General features: G+C 42.2%; 1 protein-coding gene across 2 annotated transcripts in view; it reads right to left on the bottom strand.

Moving 5' to 3' along the window:
- Positions 1-25,403, bottom strand: part of cdin1 (CDAN1 interacting nuclease 1) — a 52,562-nt gene extending 27,159 nt beyond the window's left edge. For both annotated transcript variants that reach the window (XM_079287093.1, XM_079287094.1), the window contains exons 1-9: positions 25,341-25,403; positions 24,913-25,059; positions 15,593-15,638; positions 14,544-14,608; positions 13,659-13,719; positions 10,601-10,673; positions 3,174-3,253; positions 2,773-2,822; positions 1,250-1,317 (exon numbers count right to left, since the gene is read on the bottom strand). In XM_079287093.1, coding sequence (XP_079143219.1) covers positions 1,250-1,317; positions 2,773-2,822; positions 3,174-3,253; positions 10,601-10,673; positions 13,659-13,719; positions 14,544-14,608; positions 15,593-15,638; positions 24,913-25,019 — 550 coding nt within the window. In that variant the 5' untranslated portion in view covers positions 25,020-25,059; positions 25,341-25,403. The remainder of the gene's footprint in view (positions 1-1,249; positions 1,318-2,772; positions 2,823-3,173; positions 3,254-10,600; positions 10,674-13,658; positions 13,720-14,543; positions 14,609-15,592; positions 15,639-24,912; positions 25,060-25,340) is intronic.
- Positions 25,404-25,633: the final 230 nt, after the last annotated feature.

Below are 25,633 nucleotides of genomic sequence, written 5' to 3'. Positions count from 1 at the left end.
ACAGAGCTGCTTTCCAGTTTGGCAGAGCTTTGTAAAATATACAGCGAGGGGACAAGGTTGGCATTATAGCCTCTGTAAGTCTGACCCCTGCCTTCACAGGCCGCAGCCATTGTCCTTGACTTCTGGTGCGCTTCGGCCATTATCCCCACAACACCTGATTTCTCCATTAAATCTCAGGCTGACCAGGTCATTCAGTTCCAAGGGCCTGCCTCTTTGTCTCCAGCCAAGCTCAACTAATGGGGCATGGAAGGGAATTGAGGAGAGATGGAGGGTGGCGGTGTCAGTGGTGAGGAGGTAGCGTCAGCCAAGGGGGGGGGGGGGGGGGGTGAAAGAGAGCCGAGTGAGGTCAGAGAGGCTGCCAGAGGCCTGTGGTACAGAGGGGCATCCAGGGCGTGGTAATGTGGGTGTTAATGTGTATGTGGTGGGATGGGAGCCTCTATTCATACCTACTGGTCTGTTTACATTGTCAGGTGGCTCTGATCGCCTTTTTACATCACCTTTGATTAAAATTAATGGGCCATCCCTGCTGTTGGGTAGCTTATTTCCAATCCATTTATCAGATGGGGTGAGGCCGCCTGAGTGGCCCTTGTGCTACCCGAACTCTGACAGTTTTAGAACAGCGCTGAAGAAAGGTCAGCACTCCAGGTTCAAATATATGATATGGTCTTAATGACAGTGGGAATGACTTTTGTCCTTCATCACTCATCTGACCTAAGGGAGGGGGGTGGGACGGGGTTAAGAATTCTGTTTCACAATTTCACACCTGGACACTCTACCTTGATTTAATATCGTTGGAACAACATAATGGTGTCAGCAAAGTAGAAGATAATAAGACAACAAAAGTATAATTTGGTTAAAATATTAGAAACTACAACCAAAAACCAAAAACATCTCATAAAAATGAAACCCCCCGAACTTATTGGAAAGAAATGGTCCTCTTAATGGTACCAAGATAATATGGAAAAAGAAACTGGCTTTTTAAAATTGGCTCCGAACTCTGAACAGCAACCTGACAAAACATTAAAGCTACCTTTGAAGCTTTTAGTCTATAAATATTCATTGTATGCCGGTGCATCAGCATCCAAGGATATTTGATAGCAGCTTCTGGTTGTTAGCAAATCAATAAGAGATAACATCCACTGCATCAGTCATGTTCAGGCCGTCCTTTACTAAACTTACAAAACGGCCACACGCTGCCATGACCAGATTGACTTTAGAAACATAATGAGAAGGTCAAGAGACGCCTTACCGAGGAAGGAAAGGTTCCTCTCTTTCAGTTTGTCACAGAGCAGCACCTCGTGCTCTTGGCCAATAGCGCTGAGAAAAGAGAGTCAAGGATTCCAACATGTAGCGGTACTTTATAGGTAGAATGTAGTTTGCAGTGGTAACAGGATCAGTGCAGAGACGTGAGGTGATGTGAGCTCAACTGTGCATGTGTATGTTTGACATCAGCTAAAGTTAAGAATCAGTTTTTTTCTCCACTCTTGGCTTCCTGTGCAAAGTGAAAGCCAATCCTCTTTCTGCTGATGTACAGAGAGCCCAATCAAAGATTTTAGTTCAACCTTAATCTGCTTTCACAAAAAAAAATCTCCAAAAGTGCATTACCTTAATGAGGAAGAAACAAATGCCAATTTGGCAAAATACATAGAGTGCCTGCATGCTTTTAGAAGAACTGCCATTTTGCATCAGAATACATGCTGCTTGATGCCACAGAGAGGTATTCTGCATTTACCAAGGCCATATCTCAAAACTGGCTCTTTGCAAGAGAGAGAGAGAAAAGCTCTTAGGCCAATATGCTGCCCTCAACAAACACCAATCTCTCAGAATGGATTTAATTAATACATACATACCATGATTGACTCAACTGCATCCCTCTCATGTGAGGATGGAGCTCTTTCAAACCACATAATAGGGCGGTTATAATGAACTCTCTGTGGCAGAGTAACTGACTAAGTTGACACTGACGAGAGGACAGCCAAAGAAAGGTAAAAAGGGGGGGGGGGGGTGTAAGGAGGGCAGGGCGGGACAGGGTTGACTGGCTATGAACAGAACCCAGCCCCACCACACACAAGAAAGCCTGGACAGACACAATAATATACAGACGTACCCATGTACGCTCATTCAAATAAGTCTCCTCCCCCAGGAAACAGTTGGTTTGCTACCCAGCTGCTTGCCCCTAAATAGCTTGGACTCCGATCCTGCCCCTCTAGTCAAGGCCAAGCCCCTGTTAGATAAGGAGGGGTATTTATAGTTGGGCAAAGAAAGGGAAGGAAATATATAGAGTGCAAAAAACAAAACTCAAGATGAATAGTTCAAATTGGACTGTGTGCCCAGAACTCTCCATGGTGCTGAACGTCATAAGAATGATCAGAACTAAATTAAAATAAAAAGGACTTTAAAAAAATCAGCATGTAACATGCTTTTTAAAATTTTTATTAAAGTAAAATAACAAATCATCTGGGTTAACTAAAACACCAAATAAAAGAAGACATTAAGGCTTATGAATGATCTTCTTTTTGTTCTTGTATTAGAGAGCATTGGGTCTGATCCACTGTGTGCACATGGAGATGCATTCAGATCAGCCAATCATCTCCTCCTCCTCCTCCTCCTCTTCCCTCCATCGCCTTCCAGCTGCTGTACCGGTGATTGTGGGCAGGATGAAACACTTCCCCTGTGAAGCAGAACTTTTATGTCAGGTGAAGCCAGACACATCTCATCCCCTTCAATAGCTCCTCGTCAATTTCAGGCTTAAAATTTTATGGGATAGGATACTGTTTGATGCAGTCTACCAGCGGTCCATAACAGCAGTCATTTATTGTGCACTGAAAAGAGGGAGAAGAAATATTATGGCGTGCGAAAAAGAGTGGGTGGGTGGAAGGGAGGTGAAGGAAGGAAGCCCATACAGTGAAAGGAGAAAAACACAGGAGATGCTGGCAGATTGGCAGGCATGACCGCCGGCTCTCACGTGACCTCATCAGCAAACATGAGCGGCTGATGCCGTCTGTCAGCCAGGTGGTTCAATAACACCTAAAAAGTCACTGTACCTAAGCGAGGGGATTAGTTACATGGAAAAGGGCAGCAAACTTAATAAAATGTTATAAAAATTGATTTGAAGTAATTAAAAATCACTCCATGACACAAAACAATTGAAATGATTTCTTGTTTCAATTTACCTGGTAGATGTTTTTGGCCAAAATCTGGTCTGGAATTAACGTCGGCTCCTTGAGCATGCCGCTGAGGACGGTTTTAGAGGCTGAGAACAACACAAAGGTAAGGGAGGGAGAGAAAGAATTCCAAAAACATATTAATATTTACACGCAAATCACGTAGAACATTGTAGCTTGTGTAACAAATAAATGTAAAAAAAAAAGAAAAATGATATCGTAATTGCTGCATTGAATTGAGAGCAAACGGTGATAATATACAGAGGAAAGACAGGCTTGACACGCTGTAATTCACCACGCCACTGTTAGTGCAGTATTTCCACACTAGTCCATTAGATGGCTGCTTGGTGTCTATACAGATTTTCTATAGATAAATGTTTCAGTCCAGAGCACAGGAGCCCCATGTAGTTTATCTATGCTATGAACGCTGACTATTCTGCATCTCTCATCCTCATTCTTGCTCTACTAACATTATAAATCAGAGAGGAATAGCCTGCCGGATTGATTCGCTGGTAGTGCAACAGCAAAAAAAATTCCTTAAATCATTTCTTAAAAAGATTTGGATTAAATGGATTGTATCATTGTGTGACGAAATGGTTGAGGCACGCCATTTTAGTGATACATGGTCCTGACAGACTTGCAGCATTGCAGACAATACAAGGAAATGTTTCTATTCACATTTCAGGCATGAATGGTGCCTGTACCAACACTGCACAGAGATCTCCAAGCTCATCGCATAAACTGCGGACAGTATAGAACTGTTAAAAACAAGTCCGCTTATGTGGAGATTTATAGAAAATGGATAAAAACGGAGATTGAAAAACCCCTAAATGAAAAAGGATTAATTGGAAAAGACTCGGGTGTACATTTACAAACACTGATTGGATCATTGAGTGTTTCTTCAATTCATTTCATGAATAGAAATGCATTTGGAAACCCTTAAGACCTTTCTTCTCAGTCGTCTTCCCCTTTGCATTTCTCTCACAGACATCACTCCCTGAGAAAACCATCACCGAGTGGACGAGCAGTGCCGTGATCCCTCATCTACCTTAAATGATGAAATAAAGAGGGAGGAGTGTTGAAGAAGAACAAAGCGCATTCAGTGCTCCCTACTCTCGTTCTGTTTCTTGTTCTTTGTCTCCCATCTTTCTCTGCCACCTCTCCTCCTTATTTTCCCGTTTCAGTCTCTCCCAGCCACGGTACCCCCCCCCCCCCCCAGCCCACCCCACCCCACCCCACAACCTCACACTCCCTCTTAGAGCTGCAAGGCACAGCGCTGTGCTTTATTTCTTTGCTCATTTTTCTCAGAGATTGGTACCTTCACACGCAGATCCATACCAGGCTCCTGTGCAGTGCAGGCAGCGGAGAAGAAAGAGGGTTATATTTTCCCCTTGAGTTAGGACACCTCGTGACAAATGATAATGGATAATCAATAAAGCGGGAAATATGAGGCAGCAAACTTTATGAAGCCAGGAGACATATTACTCCCCAGCAACACTGGTTTCCCTTAACAAAGTCACTACTCGACTGTGCCTAATAATCTGAAGGAAAATCAAAGGACCCGCAACCACATCAGCAATATTGGCAACTTATTCCACTTTAATGGCATTTTGATTGATTTTTTCCCTCTTCCTAATGGTCCTTTTATAGATTTGACGCTGCTTCTGCAAAACAGTAGTGTGTAATAAACCTCCCCGAAGGCAAACGGCAGCCATTAAAGCTCTTGTCTTACTAGCGCTCATAATTGGGGGTTGACCACCACCACATTTTGGTCTCTCACATAACACACATAAACAAACACTTCCAGGCCCAGGCTTCTCTCCCCCTCTCTCTCTCTCGCCGTGTCTCTCCAGCGGTTTGACATTTTTGGTAGATGGCCATAATAAGTGATAGGATCCCTTCCTCCTGCTCTTTCTGAGCGATGGGGCTAAAAATAGCCATAAAGAGGTGACCTTGGCGATGACAATGTGGAATTTCAGCCAAGCATTGACCTGATGAAAATGGAAGGCCAGGCCGCGAATAAATCAGGATGCTTTTAAAATGAGTTTACCCTAATGCTCATTCATCACAGGGCTGTAATGCCATTTGCAGGCCCAGGATTCGCTGCCGTGCACAAACACAGCAGTAAATAACAACAGGGCTCTTGCATCCCTCGCATCGCTGCAGCCTCCAACATCAGCATACATTTATTAAAGACGCCCCCGCCTTGCACGGCAGCACTCCTCTATGACACCCTGAGCTCCTCTCTGCCACACACACACACACACACGCTCTTTAAATACACAGACTCAAGGCACACACAGACGCACACATAAAACATGTGCAGGAAAATAAAAAGCATAATCTGAAGAACACCAGACACAGAGAACAAAGCCCTGCAGCACGACTCTGCACCTTGTAAACATTCACCAAATTTACTGTAATTGTCCCATGTTGGTATAAATTCTGACTAAGGCACTATATATCACACCGTCAACATCTGAACAGGGAAGAACAGAGAAAAGGGGAATAATAGATGTGAAACGCTACGCCTCCATTGGGATTTGCTAAAGAAAACAACCAGTGTAAACAAATCACAAGCCTGTTTTCATATGCAACTCCAAAACAAGATAAACTACATAAAGCAAGGTAACTGCAACATAAACTTGCCATTTTTTCTCATTGCATACTTGTGTCATTTGTAACTACTCTTCCCTTCTCCACGAGGGTGTAAAAGTCATTATCTCAAAACACAAAACAATGTTGAGGAACCTCATTAGATTGCAACATTTGTTGAGGGAGGACCGTAATAAACAATAACGGATGACGATTGTTATTGCCCCTGACACTGATGAGCAAGTTTGTTTATTAATTAAAAACCCCACTTTTTTTCCACGGGTGGGGGGCTTATCCATTTCCTCTGTATACCCCCCCCCCCCCTACCCCTCCCCACGCACAAGCCATTGAGCTGTGGAGGAGCACTCGTTCATCAAACTTCATGGAGCAAGGGGGAGACAGGTCCTGATAATGTGCGCCGCTAAAGCTGATTTTCCATGATGAATCTCGGAGCATATAAATTGGCTAATATCTGAAAACATTTACAGATACTAGAGGAATTGACTACTTCTGGGACATGATGGATGAGGCTCTGCGACGCTGGCGGACAGCTCTGCAAATCTCTGCGGCTGCCTAAAGCCCTCATTTGATTTTCCAATTTACTCCTTTTAAATTTATCCTCCCGTATTGAAAAAAAAAACAAGATGAGAAAGAGAGAGTGAGAGAGAGAGAGAGAGAGAGAGAGAGAGTGGGAGATGAGAAGAAGGGGAAAAAAATGTGTGTTTTTTAATTTTTTTTAAATATCTGTGGTGGTGTGTAGGTGCTAGTTGATGATATGAGGTGGTATCTCCTGTGCAGGAGGAGCTCAGTCCCTGAAGAGGTTACTGGGGCAGAACTGATCTGCTTCCACCTGATTCTCCCTGATAGCGGTGAGATGAGACTCTACATTCCGGTGGGTGTGTGTGTGTGTGTGTGTGTGTGTGTAGCAGGAGTAATAGTAGATCTGGGGAGGCTCTGCCATGGAGAGAGGCTTCCTAGGTCAGGTCATTAGACTGTGGCAGAGGCTGACTGGAGCTTCTCTGCTGAAAAGGAGTAATTAGTATACTTGTCAAGTGAAGTGCCACGCTGCTGCTTACCTCCCTTGCACCCCCCCATTGCATACATACACACACACGCACAGAAACACTCATCCTGCCTTTGCCTCCTTACTCCCTCCCTTCTTGCTAATGAAGTGGCCCTTGCGCTCCTTATTTGAAAAAAAGAGAGCTGCATATACACACCAGCTCCACCATAGCGGAGAGGTGAGAGAGAGAAGAGAGGAGCACTTGAAGACAAGAGAGGAGGAACCATTACAACCATAGTGGATACGAAAGTTGAGATTTTACTGGATAGAACACAATACAATATTCAGTTATCAACACGTCTGATCTGCAAAACACTGAAGCTATTATGAATTCTGTCAAGGAACCAAAGGATCATCGTAGACACTAACATTCTCACAGTGTTAACATCAAACACGGGACATTTATAACCTTGCGCACAAGGCTTCTGTAAAGGAATGCGACAATAAATCTCGAAGGCAGTCGAATCACATAGTTACAAAACATGGAGCAGCAATCTAATCTGGAGCTGGGCCTTGGGAAAATGGAAAAGGTCAAATAGCTTGCGAAATTGCCTCCTCAAAAAAAGTGTCTAAATCTAGAGGCACATCAACTCCTGTCAAAGGAGGAACAGAGAGAAAGATGAAGAGATGGCAGGAGGGGGAAAAGAAAGAGCAGGAGCTCCCCCAATGTGAGGCAATACGAGGTAGTATCTACAGACATGACAATAAGGCCGTTTACAGTAAACTACCATTTACAGTGTTTATCGGCATTGTGCACACGTCGCTTTAAATCCACTTGATGATATCGGTCCATGTCAAGCATCTTTCTTGTCAACGTAAACATTTTCAAACGTTTTAAAATATCATTTTTGTTGCATTACAATTCATTTTGGTTACGGCATTATTTCTATTACTTTGCAATCCAGTGATATCAGTATCGGTTTTTTTCATATAATATAATTTTTAAACAAAATGAAACAAACAAATCAGTTAAATTTAATTTAACTTTGTTATCATCACATATACTTTAGCCCTGCGACAGTCTGGCAACCTGCCTCAGCTCCAGCCCCCCCGCGACCCTGAACAGGATAAACGGTTAAAGATAATGGTTGGATGGATATACACTTTAGAAAAAAGAAGACAAAAAAAAACTAAAAATGTATGAATCAATCTGAAAGCTTAAAAATCGATTTGATCATAATGATAGATTTAACAGTAATAATAATTAAAAAAAAACGTTTGACTACCTTAGTTGTGTTTCTGTTTTATTATCAAATTCAATATTTTCAAACAGTGCCTTACTTGTGCCTCATAAACTTAATTGACACCTAATGTCTAATGTTCGGGACATTAGTCCATAACCAAAAACCATGAGAGGAATTCTAGCATGAACATCGAAGCTCTCTGAACTGGCTCAGATTGCTGGATTTTTTTCCCCCTAAAAATCATATCAAGTGCAGCTTTCAGTGACCTGAAAATAGTGGATATAAACGGTGTAAAAGTGCACACGTGACCTTTCCTCCCCTGCTGCCCAGTCCGTTTCATGAGACAAGGAACATTATGGATGTTGATATCATATTCAATACGTGATAAAACTGCTTTGAATATATTGATTTATTTACAAGCGCCACCAGATAGTCTTTCATTCTGCTTGACTGATGCTCTTCTCCAATACTTTTGCTGCAAGGAGAGGGGGGAGGGGGCTTGTTGGTGGTGTTGTCATGTTGAGGTAAGGTGGTGGTGGTGTGTGTAGCTAGTGCGAAGGGAGGGCAGGGGTGTGGGTGGAGGGGGGGGGGGGGCGGGCAACAACAAGCAAGCAAAACAAAACAAGGAAAGGACAGAAAACAATTTAAAACTCTGTATTGATCCAGCACTACTGATTGTACATATATTCCACAGTCCCAAAGGCCCCATTCCTGTGTCTCTTAAATGCAAAGAGACAGAGAAGGGGAATAAAAAAAACGATGGTGCGAGGCAAAGGCAAGCCACTCACCCAGTTGGGGGTAATGTCCCTTATATAGAAGTCTATTGATCTTTGCAATGTGCCTGCCCGCCCTCCCTCTGGAGTCCGACAAAAACACACAAATACACACACATACAAGCACACTGGAGCGCAGTCTGGGTCTGGAGGGGGGCATGACTGATATACCTGACAATAGCACTGAACCAACCTGTTGGCTAATTGCCAGCCAAAGACAATTATCCTTGCATTGTTTAATAATGGAAACACATTACTGGAGTCTAATATACACACGGGGAGATTGGACGATTTGACCGCACAGTCCATGTGGACGGCAATTCATTTGCAAAAAGGACGAGTAGTTCACGGTGACAGTGCAGAGGAGCTCTGTCAAAACAAAAGTCACCCTCAAAGCAACCGGCTTCACAGCTGGCAACATTGGGAAGGAGCAGCATAATGACATCATCATTTGAAAATAGTCGGTAGGAGTCAAACTATATTACCTGAAAGAAACAGTCGAGATGAATCGATCTAAATGCTCGTGTTTTTTCACAGCGTGTAGGCGTAGTTAGGCTGATTAGGATCTATGATTATCCTGTAACAAGTCATCTAGCGTCTGTGGGATCACTTTCCACAAGAAGAAGAACCACGACCATGACATTACTCACTAGCCTGCAAACACTGAGATACCGCGTGGTTACAACACTCTTTTTTTAAAATTAAACAACGATCATCCAGGAAGTTTCATCAGCTGCAAATCTATTCTGGGCAATAATATAGGATGTTTTCACTGTATGGAGATGGAGGGACGCAGTGTGCTATTATCTGAGACGGAGTGCTTCTCCTGGATGAATGCCCTGTTCTACAAGCTGCTCAGACTAGTATTTTGACAGGCAGTGGATAACGGTGGGTCCAAAGCAATCACATCTTTGACTTTGACGAATGGCTGTGCTGTGGCGAAGTTGAAAATAACACACATCCACTTTAATCTCTTTCTTGATTAAATTGGAATCACGTCTTTTTGACATCATGCGATTCACTCTCAAAGCACTGACTACTGCACAGACACACACACACACACACACACACACACACCTAAGCATAGGCCTATTGAAATGTTATGGAATCATCATGTATGCATGCGATATTGGGAGTTCCTGTGTTTTCGTATGAATGAACAAACGTCACATGTAAAAAAGGTAAAACTGGCAGTTTCTGGGGCCAAAAATGATTCCAGAAGATGACGTAAGAAAGTACTAGTGAGGGAAAAAGATATTAACCAGAATGTACATGGATTATTTTTACTCACACAATATCTGGAAATTCTCTTTGACATGTTCAACAAAAATATTTGCATTTGGAATTTTTTTTTTTGTCCATCAGCGCTACCTAGAAATAGTTTGCGTTTTCTGCCACACTTTTCCTCAACTCAGTTTCTTTTGAAGGCCAAGGCCAGAGCAGGGACGGAGAAAGAGAAGGGGATGAGGGAAGAAGAGAAGGTAGAGGCTAGATGAATGCATTGGGGGATGAAGGAGGGTGAGGAAAGAAATCAGCGGTGTTATAAATAACACTGATGAGGTGAGCTAGAATTGATCCACACTGCAGTTGAGAGGTGGGTGGTCCTCCCAGTGCTTAATTGCCAGTCATGTGCCCTGGGATGCAGCTAGTACTAAATGTGGTCTGTCTCTCATTAGGCTCGGACAGGCTGAAAATACAGCAGCTACAACTGGAATTGGGACTCAAACAGAAAAGAGATTCAAAAGACAAAGTGCTACAATTAAGACTGATGGGGGTGAATGATAGAAAGGACAGAGTGGGAAATGGAAAAGTGTTACTCACGCATTCCACCCTCCAGGCCCTGAAGGAACCTGTCCAGGATGATACGAGCCATCAGTGCAGGAGACAGATCCACCTTTACATAGATTGAAGAAAAAAAGAGAGAATTTGCCTTAATAAAAAAAAAAACAGGCTATCTGGGGAGTTAATGCTACTTCAAAACATAAGTATCATGGAAATGTTATTCCTCTCTGGAGAATTACTCCATTTACAAACCTTCAGACTAAATCCCACATATCTAGTTGGAAGTGCAAACATATTTCAAAGAGCCGAAGAATTACACGGCCAGTCTACCTTTGGCCGATGTCACATAGATGATAATGATCGTAATGGCTCTAAATGATATTATTGCGTTTCCAAACCTTGACCTAACTTTCGACAGTCCCTGTGAAAATTGGTCATTGAAAGCGTTTGCTCTGCAATAACCTTTCCCACAGGAACAAGAGTTCGCCAATTACACAGCCAAGCTACCCAGGCTGAATTGCCTTCGCCTATGTCAAACCGACAAGCGTAGTCTCTCATCTAGCACACTCTAGCACTCATAGCAGCGCACACTATGCCCGAGCAAAAGGCAATGGAGCGCTTTAATCATAGGATGATCAGCAAGGCAAAACTTCAGGAACCAACAGGACACACCGGAGGGACTGTGGGAATGCAGCCCTTAATAGGAAGGATAGAACCTATGGCTGCAGCACACTTTGAACACAAAGACACCTTGCGAGGTGTGCAATGTTGTTGTTTTTTTGGAGTGCTGGGAGATGCCCTGACAGGTAAGGGAGCACTAATGACGGATACTGAAGGTGTCACAATGCCTTCCCCACACATTATAAATTACATTACCATGAAAGTGTGAAAAGAATGGTCTGTAATGGAAAAACCAACAGCTATTATTTATTCTATTATTCAGTAAAATTAACAGGCATCATCCGTAAAAAGGTCCCAAATGTTCCAGGTGGTTTATGCAGAACTCTTTAAAAAGGTAAACCAAGCGTATCGAGCCAATGTATTTTCAAAAGCAGTGCATTTTGCCTGAAAATAATGAGAAACATAAAGTCATTCACTGCTAAATTTCACAGGCTCTTGAAGGAATTAAAACATTGCTTGAACACAAGCGATTCCGAGCCGGCTCGTTATGAAACAAAACGTTCTTGCAGCTAAAGATTGTTTTTTTTTTTCTTCTTCTCTTTTTAGCATAATTGGGGACCAAAAGTGAATTTGCCCTCAGCCTGTAGTTGGAATGGAGAGTTTCATCTTTTCTCTGATGCTTCCTAACGCTTGGAGCAGAGAGGCTTCTGTCTAAACAATGTCTTTTTACCCGCAGTAGTATTTGTTAACTCCATAATATTGCAATAAAGCGGCTTCTAAAAAAGGCCAAACATGTCTATAATAATTAAGGGGTGAGCACAGAGTTTATATCTGCATTAAGAACTTCCGATATCGTTTTAAATTCAGCATTTGTAGCTTGCAGCTACAGCAGCTCCCTTTCCTCTCCCCGACCCTTTTTATTTTCTCTTTCTTCTCTCCTCTTCTTCGGCCCTCCATTCACACCTTTGGATAACGAGAGAAGAGCATCTGATTCCTGGTAACCGGCACCAGAGCTGACACATGAAAAATGGCAACATTACGAACGCTGGCCCAGCCTGAATAAGGACCAACTGATTAGTTCAGGTACCTGCATCTCCCTAATTTTCATATTAATCATGAGTCCATCTACATCCTTAAGTCAGACTGCGGCACATCATGAGTTTAACATGTGACTAAGATTCACAGAACCTTGAATCCTGCAGAAAACAATTTATTGTTCAGTAAATCTCCTGTTTTATTAGCCCCCCAAAGCTAATGGGTGTCACGTACATACAGCATACTGCACCTGTTATAAAAACCTGTATGTTTAGGTAACCTTTACATAAAGCTTCGTATAGAGTATGCAAAAAAAAATAGCAAATGTCGAGTTTGAAACACTCATTCATAGGAGACTTCTGGGGAAAAAAAAAAAAAAAGAAATCCATGAATAGTTTTCATCATTGTTAATCAGTTCCCTCTGTTGGAGATATATTGTCTCATAAAGGGATGAAACTACATCAATTAGCGGTCTGGGAGACCATGAGTGCTTGGTTTAAATGTTAAGTAGCATATTAAAATGACAGTTAAATGGTTCATAGACAGTTATCTCTGAGCTGAATTTAATCCTTTGGAGGAAAAAAAAATCATGTGTCAATTAAATGGAGAATGAATAATGGCAGTTAGCTTTGAGGTGCCACTAATGCATGTGAACTACTGTGATTTTAGATTAAGAAACCCTCAAATCTCGTTGCCTGGCGTAAGCACCGATAAACATTTAAATCTGTATGTTTCAAAATGTTACGCAGCATGTTTTTAACAACCAGAATAGGAGGAAACGCAAAGATTAACAATGTGATCAGATGACAAATAAAGTAAATAATTGAATAAAGAAATAAATGTGACAAAACAAATTGAGAATCACTGGCTTCAAAAAATAGCCCAATAATTCAGAGAGCAGCAATTGTAACTGAAATGCTAATTGACTTACTAGGTACAGAATGAAACAAGACACTAGTGGACAAGAGTAGAAACACCCACGACCTTCTTTTTGAGTTTTGTACTAAGTTCACATATAATTATATATGTGTGAATATCATTTGCAACAACATCAACCAGAGTACAAATCCTGCACTGACCTCCGAAGGTAAACAAGTGTTGAAGAGAAGAATTAACCAACGACCCAGCTCTCACCTGTCTGCAGTTTGGGACAACTGTCTGAAGTGCAATTTGGAAAATTACATAATAAAACACAAAAAGTATTTTAACATCTGCTTAATGGAGGTGAGGGCTAATTACATTAAATAATTGATAATGGAGCGGACCAATTTACCAATTTTGATAATGACTAACAGACAAGGGAGAAAATCCAAAACTGCCGCCAATTTCTATCGATCTATTTATAGAAAAAAAGTGGGCATCAATTGCTCAGATTCATTTTTTTCAAAAATAAGAAACGAAAGAGAAAAAAAAAAAAAAAGACGAAATGTTATGCCATTACCTCATTGGCCAATTCCAGCAGGACGGGAGCAGCGGGATGTGCTTTGGCTTCACTCAGATACCTTTATTATAACAAAGAACAAGAAACAACAGCCGTGAAAAGAAAAAATGGCCCACAAAGACAGACAGAAGGGTCGAGGGGACAAGACCAGGCTAGCCAAGACATGCTAATGTCCCTGATGACTTTGCCCTAGGTGGCATATGGCAGGCCCGGTGCGGTTAAAACAGCACTGCTTGAAGGGATTCAAATTTCCTTGAAGCCAGATGATAGTGATAGTTAGTTAACCCCTGCCGCCCAAAAAGCCTTTCTTCCCTCGCCAGCTAAAACTGCAGCTCCCCTCTGATCTTACCCAGATCGTCTCTGAGGTTTGTTGTTGTAAGTGGATTAGAAGTGCATTATCCAGCCTTGTTTTCCCCAGAACAATGGCCTAATATGCTAGATAAAGGCTAATTGCAATATGCAAAGAGGTTTCCCCCCCTACAGCCTGTTTTTCCTTTTTTAAATTTATCCGCATTCATTGAATTACAGATAATCATCCCATCATAAGCCTGTGTAAGGCAAATGTCCAACGGCTGGTTATATATTTATTTTTTCTGCTTTCAATTCGACATGGAGAACAGAGCTTTAGCTTAGCAGGTGCAAGTGGAGGTCTGGAATGAATCCTGAGGGTGGTGATTTGTTTGGGGGAGATTATATCTGTCATGGTGGCCCACCGACTCTATGACTCTGGCCAGTCCCTTCCACAGTCACAGAACGGGTGAGACAAAGAAAGCACACAAGAGTGTGGGAGACAGATGAAAAATAAGAGTGAAAGAGAAACATAGTGATGAATGGAAGACAAAGAGAGAGAGTGCTAAAATAATACAATAGAAAGTAATACAGTACCTTTGGTAGTGGCTTTCAATAACATCTGGTGCATGGTGTCTTGAGATTGTTCTTTTGGTTCGTTTCTTTCAAAAAGAAATGGAACAATAAGGTAATAATATTAAAGTTTATTTCCATACAATTCCATCGTTAGGAGGCAACAACTTCAGCCTACATTTTTCCAGTTTCTCTGAAGAAAATGCAGACTGGTTCAGCTTTGACTCCTCTTTCATGCTCTATTGTATATGAACAAGCGCAAAAGATCTCGGGTCACAGTTATTTAATTCCAATAAGTTTGCTGGGGGTCAAAGTGTGCCAAGACATCCTTGTTCGAACCCCCCATCCCCTTCTACCCCCACTCACTCAAACAGTGTATTCATTTCCCCTTTTTCGATCAAACAATGACCCTTATTCCACATTCCATGCAGCCCGGACATTTCCATGCAATTCAATTGCCATCTCCCGCGAGAAGGCGGAGGACAAGGGATAAAAGAGGAAGCGCATTGGTTAAAAAACGACTTATTTAAAAACTACTCCACACAGAAAATGTAATTCCACAGAGACAGGCAGTGTGACTGACACCTGTCAGGGGGATGATAAATGACTCCATTTTCTGCCTGTGCTGCCTTCTGCCACTGGCAGCAGCGGCCATTTATCATCATCCGCTGTCAGCCGTGGAAAGCAGCAGTGACAGTGCGAGTCAGCAAACATTTAGCACACGCAGCCGCACTACACGGGGAAATTATTATTGTCAGAATAATAATGGTTTAGCATAATTTATTACAGGTCCACCAAATAAGCAGGGGCTAGATGTTATTAGACAGATGGATGGGAAGGCTTGGCAGACATCCACTGAGGCTCAGGCAGGCAAGGGCCCATCAACGTGAATGTGAGGAGAAGGAGGAGTGGAGGTGGGGGGGGGGGGGTGGAGCTGGAATAAACGGGGGTATGGTAGGGGGGCATCCTCCAAACCAATCAGAGAGCTGGCAGTTCAATTACAAAGAAATAAAGGGACATTCATCATTCAATTAGGCACCTGTCAGGGCTCACAAAGGAAGAAAACTTCTAACCTGGTACTCCAGGGAGAAGATGCTCAGAAGAGTGGACTGCGAGTGACTGGAACAAATAAAAGAAGGACAAAGTTAATTACCAGAGTGCATTGCACAGAGACAAAGGGAGAGGGGGAGCTTCAAAGATGGGGCCAGCTGCCCTGTAATCTAAAAGAACATGAAAACAAGTGTGGCAAAGTTGTTCCAGATGAACACCCCTGACAAAGGATTTCTGCCACGATGGCGTGGGGGTGGGAGAAAGGGGGAGGTTGAGTGTTGTATGAGAGATCTACTTTCACTCATTTATACCTACCGTCTTCCCCCTTCCCCCTTCTCTACAGTAAGAGTGCTGAAAGCTAAATTGTTCTTCAGTAAAGTGCAGTTTCTTCAATCAAAACCAAATATGGCAAACATTGGAGGGAAATTAATGACATTCATGCAAACGATTGAATGGATTAAAGGCCAATTGCTGAGAGAAAGACAGCTTTCACTGGCAATAACACTCCCTTGTTTGGGTCGATGTCTCTTTTGCAATGCGGTTGACCACTTTGAGAGTGTGTATTTGTTTGTGCGAGTGGTGTAGCAATACACAGATAGGAGAAAGTTTCGCAGCTGCACTGTCAGAGCTGGCATATGGACCATTGTGAAGCAATCCCACTGCAACTGATGGGCTTTGAAAATGGAAACTTTCACTCCAGGAAGCTTGGACTCCCAGGAGTCGGTCAATTCCATGGGTTGCCATAAGTTACATTCATCACCAGCTCCAGTCAATGTCAAACACCTGGCAGAGAGAGGCAAACCTGGAAAACAGGCCGCTCCAACAAGGACTCGCAGCCCCTTCGACATCCCTCTCCAACCACCACAGCATCCTTTTGGGTTGAAGATATTCAAAGCGGTGACAGTTATTATTGTAATTGGATAATACATACCTCTACCCTGCACATCATTAAAACACCAATACAGTAAGCGTGAACACATGCAGACACAAACTGCTCTGCGATGGTCTTCAGTAGTGTTGTGTCTCCATAATACTGCTCTCTACTCGATTGTTAAATGTAATGGGACTTTTCGTTACAAGTCATGTGAGAATGGTATGTAAATACCGAAGCTTCCAATCTGCATTGAAATATTGAGTCCACATTGGCTTTCAACATCAATCACTACAAACCATGAAATAACCACTTGACATGTAAACAAAGCCAAAGGAATCTCAAACATTGATTTCTGTCTGGAGTCTCAGTCTGTGACCATATCTTAATAAAAACATTTCAACCACTGGAATACTTTAGCAGTTTTAATGACTTGCCCCACCAAAGACGTCATATTGGGTTCTCCAGATGCCACTTTTAAAAGAGTTGTACTGCTCTGGCTGGAGAACAGCTAATTCTCAACTATGCGAACTCTCTGGGGCTCGACCCATCACACAGATGAGTGTTGTCTCGAGTCTTGTCAGTGAATGAACAAATGTTTGAAGTAAAAGAGAAGAGGGGGAACTCTCAGAAAACACTGCTACCTCAGCATTCATTTACAATGATGCTTGGGGACATAGGGGCCACTGCAATTAAGTGGGCCATTAAGTGGTCAACTGTCAACATGTGGACACTTAAAGGAGGAAAAAAAATTCTTCCACACTTCAACCTTGCACCTGAGCATTTCAACAACATTAAGGCCTTATTGTTGGCATGGGACCATGCCGATCCCCCTGTAGAAACAGACATCTGTTAGGTTTTAAATGGATTACTCTCTGTAATAAGCATGATTACTGCCTAATTGCTAAATCTATACCCTGTTAACTTTAAAGGGACATAAACTGCTCTAAATATCTGGGAAAACATATCGGTTTCAAAAACACTACAAACTTTAGGTGAGTTTAGTTTTTTCTTCGTTACCTCGATCCGTTTCTGCCGACATCAAAACTGGACAAAAACATCAACGCTGAAAATTACTCAAGTCCCGAAACGAGACCAAATATTAAGATTTGAAAGAGATTTAAAAAAAAAAAAAAACAGTATGAAGCAATGTAAAGAGATGAGGGCAGATACCTGGAACAAAACCAAGAGTTGTCTGCGTTTTATAGTCTGTCGAATTTTACAATGCGCTCATATTGTGTAATGGCCTTTTTGTCATTTAGTAGACAGTCATAGTAAGTTATTGCAGACTTTACATTAATGTATATCCAATCTGTGCTCTCCTGGGCACAGTATGCTCACTTCATGCTAAAATATGGAGCTATGTGCAGTCTTACAGTGGGGATCTGATCTGCCTGCTGCACGGTAGCTGGAACACATCCACCACCTTGCCTCATAATACCAGCATTAGAGGGACCCGCCCCTCTTTCACTGGCTATACATATAAATTAACTGATACAAAAAACTATTCCAAAACCAGACTCATTTCTCTCTGCCTTTTTTTTGGCTTTAAACAAAGCTGCATTTTATTCAGATTTGTGCACATTATGAGAAGGATTAGTTTCTGTATGAAACATTTCTAATGCTTTGATGTGACATATAAATAAAGTAGAGAAAAAGACAACAAGGTAACAAGACCTTTATATGAATTTATTTCAAATAATTGTTCGATCAGACAACTTTCTTCTCAGAGACAGTCTGGGGGAACCTGAACTCTCACGGTATCTCCACATAGACGGACAAATCCCAGGTTTTCTTTACCGCATCCGTAAGACGTCTCTGTAAACAACTGAGCTCATCAATCTCTGCCCTAATGACTTTGCCTGCTTCATTGTGCATCGTGAATTGGAAAGAGGTTTGACAGTTTGGTTTCAAACCAGCGTTGCATTGTTGAAATTTATAAAACACAAACAATGAACATTTCAGAGAGTCTGTGACACATGCAGTACATCTTTATGTATGTAAAAATCTCCCCCTCTTGGATATAATTTAGAACATGGGGAAACAGAAGGTTGGGAGACAGAAGAGTGGTTAGGGAATCATTCACTCTAAACCTAATTACCCTTCCTCACAACATAAGACAGAGCATTAATATGCACTGGCACCCAAAATAGTAAAGCAGCAGATTGAATTAAAAACAATTAGGGACTTTCACTTTGTCACTGGGCTGGTATGCCTGTCTGGTCAGTGCTTTAGGCTCTATTAAGTTAGGCTATCTACTGGTTATGAATCCGACAAATTCACGTTTGAATCTCCTCATGCATTCACAGTGTGTCAGTGTCTTCAGCATATAGGAGAACGCAGTAGCAAAAAGCCGAGAAATTCCTATCAACTAAATTAATAGGAGATGGGGTAAATACAAGCGATCAGTTATATTCGAAATCTTCCTATTTACAAATAATTCATCATAAACAATAGCTGTAATTTAGGTAATGAAAGCCACCTGGCTAATGGCATTGGTATCATATGCTGCGACAGTACTTAGCATTTGGTGGATCTGCATGCAGAGTGTTGCATGGTGCGACTCTTCAGGGCATGGAACTGGCTAATTAAGGCGTAGCACATATTTTTACTAATGGCGAAGCTATTTATAAAAAAAAGAAAAGAAAAAGGAATGACATGGATGAAATGATTCACTCTTACAACGTGTAAGGAAATATTGCTTCGTTTTCACACTTGGATCTATTGCTATCCACACCTTTATCACTTGAATTATTAGCTAATGCTACCCTAGCATACTTGGGATTTATACATAATTGCATTCAAAGCAAAGTTACTGACAATAATATATTATGCATTTACTTTCCTGTGGATCAATATTTTATAAAGTGAAAAACAGCTGAATGTGGGTTAAACACTCTGGATATGCAAATGCTGCTAATTACACATGCTGATAGGCAAAATGCTAACATCTGTTTCTCAGCTAAGCCTACCGTCATCAGCAACAAAACAAATGTGTACCGAAAAAGAATCTTTACGCGTTAATGTAGAAATGTGATATATTGTGACAAGAGATAGAAACAAACACAAATCTCAGTGTGTCATGCAGCTTCATACAAATACTTGCACAATGAGCACACGTGTTTACAGTTCAAATTAGTTTTACTCCCCCCCCCTGCAAAACAACTGTAAAGCCTTCTTCCTCTTACAGTCAATGCAACAGTCATGTATGGTATTTACTGTAGTTGCAGCAGTTCTTTTCTTTTATTGAAAAGTATACTCTATTTCTAAACTTTTATTTTCATCAAAATTAAAGAAAGATTCACCAAAGGTCTGACTTTGAGTAAATTCTACATTTACCGATCGTGATTCCCCCCCCCCCCCCCCTTCTACAGAAGGCCACAGACCTACAAGCCTGGGGGGGGGGACTGTGGACAGAAATGGCTTTAGCAGAAGCACAACAGGGCATCTTACTGCCTACAATTGTCCTAATAGATGAAAAATATGACCCTTATAAAGCCATCTTCACATTATTACAATCTTTAAAATGTCTGTCTGCTGAGGTGCCCTGAGATGTCAGCACTGTTGTACAATGGTGGCAAAAAGAGCGGGAAAGATCCCACAATAACCACCTTAATTGTGATTCCTCCTGAAAGCCAGGGGTCTTCACGACTCTCTGTGTGACAAAACATGTCAAAACTATAATGTTGCGTTGCCATTGTCATAGTGTAATTATTGTCATCGTTGCTTCTACAAATTCTCGTGGAAATTGAAAATGGGGTCCATGTTATCTGTCAAGTGGCGAGCGTCCACTGGTCTGGCAAAGAAACACATTATGCTGACCAATTGCCTACTCCCCCAAGCGTGGCTGAGGAACTTGTACCATTCTGGGCAATTTGTTTCATTCTTCTTTTGCAATTGATCCCAGTATGGAAAGAGAACCTGGGGCAAGAGACTCTACCATAGCCGCCCAGCTGAACTGTGCTGCTCTATGCTGTAGGTTTCCCTCTGTGTGCGTTTGGCTTTGGGGGGCGACACTGACCAATACAGTGGACAATGTAATGGTCTTACTCACAATAAACCATATTCCTGTGTCAATAATTTGCCTCTACTATTATAAACATGTTATTTTGTCTTGCCATCCAATAAGAAAAGTTTTCATTCTTCAAGATAGTGTCCCTTAAAACCGCTGACTTAAACAACAGGCTGCTTACCTCGGTGTTTTTTTAGCCCAATGAGCCGAAAAGGCTTTACAATCTACTGTAGGCCTATAGACTAGTGTGCTTGGACAACGTCCCTAAGATATGAAGAGAAAGTAGTCATTCCTGGGCTTCCTAATCAAGTAATTGATTGCATCTATTATTCATGAACTCCTTAGCTTGCCACGAAGTTGTAAACTCAGCACAGCTTCTCTTCTTTCCACGTCTCTCTTCTCTGCTTACACTTCATTCATCCCTTCACTCTTCCAACGCTCATCTAACCACATAAAGCTGTGGAATTAGTTTGCCATCCTCTCAGCCCTCAAGGGTTGTACCCCCTAAGCTTCAACTGCCAGTTTGCGTTTTGCTCAATATGGGCGACCAGAAGTGTGAGGCCGTCGGGGCTGCTCCCCCACAGGCTCTACACTAGATCAGTCTCTGGGTAATGTCATTGCCACTTCCAGGCTACAAAAAAAGCTGTCGTATTCTACCTTCACAAGAGCTACAACAGAGCAACGTCGTTGATTCCACAGAGACGATGGCGGCGATCACAGTTAAATGTAGCAACACTGTTTATAAGTTTTATATCTTACAAACTTTGGCAGTATGATTACGTCTTTAGATGCCCTCTCACCTTTTTAAAAAGCATTTGTTTGTCTTTAATTTTAAGGTTATTAAGTGGGCCAGTATAACAAGAACAGTGGTTAATGTAGATAATTCTGCTGTTTGATTGAGACTAATGCATTATCTGATGAAGTTATAGAACAATATTACTAATCTTCTGAAACAATTGATTGGGGGTGTGAGTCTTAAAAAGATACATGTTTAACATAAAAATAACTGTAAATGAATTCCCCAAAACTCTGCCCTACACTATAGAGGAATAATAAAAGGATTTAAAAAAATACACAGATTTAGCTGAAAAGTCAACTAAAAACAGTCATAATCTGTCAAGTCTTTTTTTGAGTTATGGAGCTATGAAGTGAACTAAATGTAGAAAGAGCTTGCCAGTTTAATGCATCGTGCCAGTTATCAAATCCTAAGCTTCATCAAGCATGTAAAAAAAAGAGATAAACACTACAGCCACAATAAATAATCAATGAGCTAGTCCCTAAGCCTCGTCCCGGGTCTAGATATTACCATCAAAAACAAAGTGTCTGTAGCCAAGAAATCACCATATCAATGGCACATGCCACAACAACCCTGTCCCACGCTTTCCTTCCAAAGATCATGCTAGATAAACCCCAAATAACAGAGAAATTAACAAATGCTTGACATTTGCTCAACATCCATTATTCTGACACTTCTTCAGAATTTCAAAAGGCTGAACGCATGCTTAATCAACATTCATATTCCCAGAGCGAGCCCCAGCACCATATTGCAGCCCGCCTCAGTGCTGATGAAAACGGCACATTAGGGCCCGATTCGAAAAACATTCAGGGACTCCTCACCAGGGAGCTCTGTGTATACGTGTGTGTGTGTATGTATGTAAAAGAGTGAGAGGCTGTGTTTAGAGGGGAGGGATGCGTCACACTTTACTTTTTAAGCATTTTCCAAAAAAGAGGCATCTCCCCCTTTCTGCACACCCTCCTACTGTCATGACTATGAAAGCCATATGAGGAGTGAGCTGAATGGCATTTTAAAGAGGCGGGGGGGTTATCATTACATCCAAATTCATTCATAATACAGCACAGAAGGACACAGAGGACTCTCGTACTCCCTCCCTCTTTTTCTCGCCCTTCCTACACAGACTCTCTCTGGGGACAAAGGGTGGAAGGACTGGGGTCCCCTCTAGACCCAAGGGAAGCCAGGCAAGGCCTCAGAGAGCAGCCCATCATTTCCAATTCTAATACGTGGCAAGAGAAGGACCTGATGGGACTGATGTCACATTTTTCCCCACACCGACCTGTGATGAGCCCCCCCCCCCCCCCCCTCGCTGCCTAGCCGCGGTCCAGATACTAGGCAGGACACCACGGCTGGCTAAGAGGAGGGCAAGGAAGACAGGGCTGGAATGGGGGTTGATATTTGCATGTCCCTCCATTGTGAGTGGGGGTAAAAAGTGACAGCACCGTGTCCAATTCTTTCCCCCCAGAGCAGCCCGGGCCCGGCAAGAGAGGCCAGGCTGACAGATGACTCCCAACATCTGTGTTATGCAGCCGTTACAGATGAGGGACTCCACATCACATCTCTCTCTTTCTGTATGTCTATGGGACACTCCCTCTCTCCTCCCACTAGCCATACTCGTAGTACAACAGAAAGACTGACAGACTTTCCGTGGAAATTACCTTGAAATGGCCTTTAACAGTCATTTTATTCAAAGTTTAAATTTTCCTCCCCTTAAGTCCCAAATTAAACGCAATGATTATGAAATGAGTTTGAACTCAATACAGCATTCAGAGATCTGAGGATAATGCTTATTCATATTGATAGACATCATTGTACTGCAAATATATTTATTTTATATAAAAAGGCCTTTAATAGTTAAATAAAACAGCAATAAGAATACATTGTTTTTACATCAATAAAGTAAGTCAGGACATGGAACATTTATAATAAGGATGTTCAACACAATGATATAATGCATAAATATATTCCACGGTTTCATATTACAGGCAAATCTTCAATAACTTCAGTATTATGTTTTAATTACAACTTGCTAAGAAACATTAATTTAGTCAGCAAACTTGAATGAAATGTTAACACGGAACCATGATATAACATGATTTACCTTACAGCCAATAACAGATAATACCAAATTATCTGTTTTAAAAACTAAATACTATCGGCACAAATGTATTTTAAAAAATAAACAAGTCAAAATACAATAAATCATATTTAATTCTAAAATGAGCATTTAACAAAATAATTGGTAAGTCCGCTGCAACAAAAATGTGGCACATTCCCCTTGAAAAACCTACAACAGCGTCTGTCATGATGCTGGTAGACAACACATGAATCTACAGTCTACACTCAACAGTGCTTGCACCATGCGGTGTGAAATGATATCCAGATACCTGTCTTTTTTATCTCTCCGAGTATTATAGCCAGAGATAGAGTGCAGCCTTGTCCACAACAAACCCCGAACCCCCCCCCCCCCCCCCCCCCCCCCCATCCTGCCAACCTCAGCCTGGCCAATATTTACGCAGTGGCAGGGCTCCCACACAGTCCAAGGGGACAGGAGGGGTGTGGGGCGGGGGTGGCTGACTGCCGTGCCTGAGCGCATGCTAAGAGATGATGGATGGCCTAGTCGATATGTTATGTCTTAAGAGCCTGATTTCCTGCCAGTCCAATCACTAACCCTCCAGAGCCCAGCTCAGCTGATTGGACAACCAGAATAATTTCGCAGGCTGTGAAAACACTGCTGCCGTGCCTGTCTGTCAGGCCCAGTGACGAGACTCAGGGACTTAAAGAGCAAGGGCCTCCCCAAGATTGGTTACGGTGAACGAAATGATAACAATAACCGGCAAGACTAAACAAAAGAGCCAGCACGTCCGGGAGAGAGAGAGAGAGATCGTGCAGAATTATTGGAATGAAAATGGCCCCATGTTTTCCTTTAATTATTACACCCACCAGTACCACTTTTTGAAAAGCTGGCATGTGGACTGTTTGTTGAAGACAGTTTGGATTAGGAAACCAAAAAGGAGAAAGGAAACTCAAAATAAACATGAAACGGACCTCCTAGTGTTGGTGCCTAAACATACAGGATATTGGATGAACTTTATATGCATGACATATTCTGTAAAATGCTGACAGTGAGAACAAAGCCAAGCTCAAGCTTCGCTGTGTCCCCTTTGGGGACCTGATACCTTCTTCTAGATTGGTGATTAGGGCACAATGGAAGTAGGAAGCTCCAAATACATACGACTTTGTAAGTGACCTCGGCGGGATCAGCCATGGTGTCCTGGTGGCCTTGGGGGATTACACGTGTTACGTTCAATAAAGTGAGGGCCCTCAGTGTCAAGGAGAAAGGCAAACACAACCATTAACCTCTCTCTTCGATTTCTGGATGTGCAGGCACTGCATGGCAAAACATTGGCTAATGCTGTGGTGGGAGCCTATACAGAAACCGGTGTGGAATTAAATAGAGATCATAAGTGGTGAATTAAATGAGATTATAAATATCTAACAATAGGAGATGAAAAAAAAAGAATTCAGGAATAAATGATGCTGCTATGTTGATAGACAGTTTGACGTTTTTATCCTCTGCCAACACACCTACTGTAGCTAACTTACACACAAAACATTTGCACATGTAAGGAAGCTCATAAAATAAATCCAGCGTGTAACCACTTACTTTGGGAATCTCTCCTTCAGCGTCTTCATACATTGGCGCGTGGGTCTCAGTTGATCAGTCCATCTCGCGATCTCTTTATATTCAGCTCGTGATAGCCTCATTTTCATTTGATTACTGTGTTGACCGTAATACTTTGACTGTGTCGATCTGTGCAAACACGGAGGGAGAGTTTGATTAACGCATGCAATCTGAGTTCCAGAGGTAAACAACGTGAGGTGACTGACAGCTGTCAAAAACAGCTGTACCGTTACCCGCCTTGCTAACCGACCTTACCTTTATGCTGTGGCTAACGAGACACATCAAACACAGATCATAAAATTACACATTCTGTCTACTCTTCGAAAGTGTACTGAAGGACTACTGTATGCACCGGGTCGTCAAATATGAGTGTAGAGCGATGAATAACATGTAATAAAAGGGTTGTTTACCATTGATCCCTGCTGCCTGTGTACGCTTCTCGATAGCGGCTTCCCGCTAGGAAGTTGAAGAGGGGACTTTTGTGTGAGCAGCGATTTGATTGGTCGATTCATCCTCGAAGCTGAGTATGCCAGCATGTGATTGGTTACTTAACGGTACGAAGGCGGAGACCCAGCTAAGACACGCTGCCCACTCACTGCATCTCCGAAGCGTCGCTGGATTCTCGTCAAATGCAAGAGGGTACTTGAGATGAGTGGTCTTAGGCTCTGCTGCAACGCTCGTTGACTACCCTAAAGTCCGACTG

The sequence above is a fragment of the Melanostigma gelatinosum genome, assembly GCF_949748355.1.
Source record: "Melanostigma gelatinosum genome assembly, chromosome: 16".
NCBI lineage: Eukaryota > Metazoa > Chordata > Actinopteri > Perciformes > Zoarcidae > Melanostigma > Melanostigma gelatinosum.
Note: the sequence above shows the minus strand (reverse complement) of the source record. Positions and strands in the feature narration are given on the sequence as shown.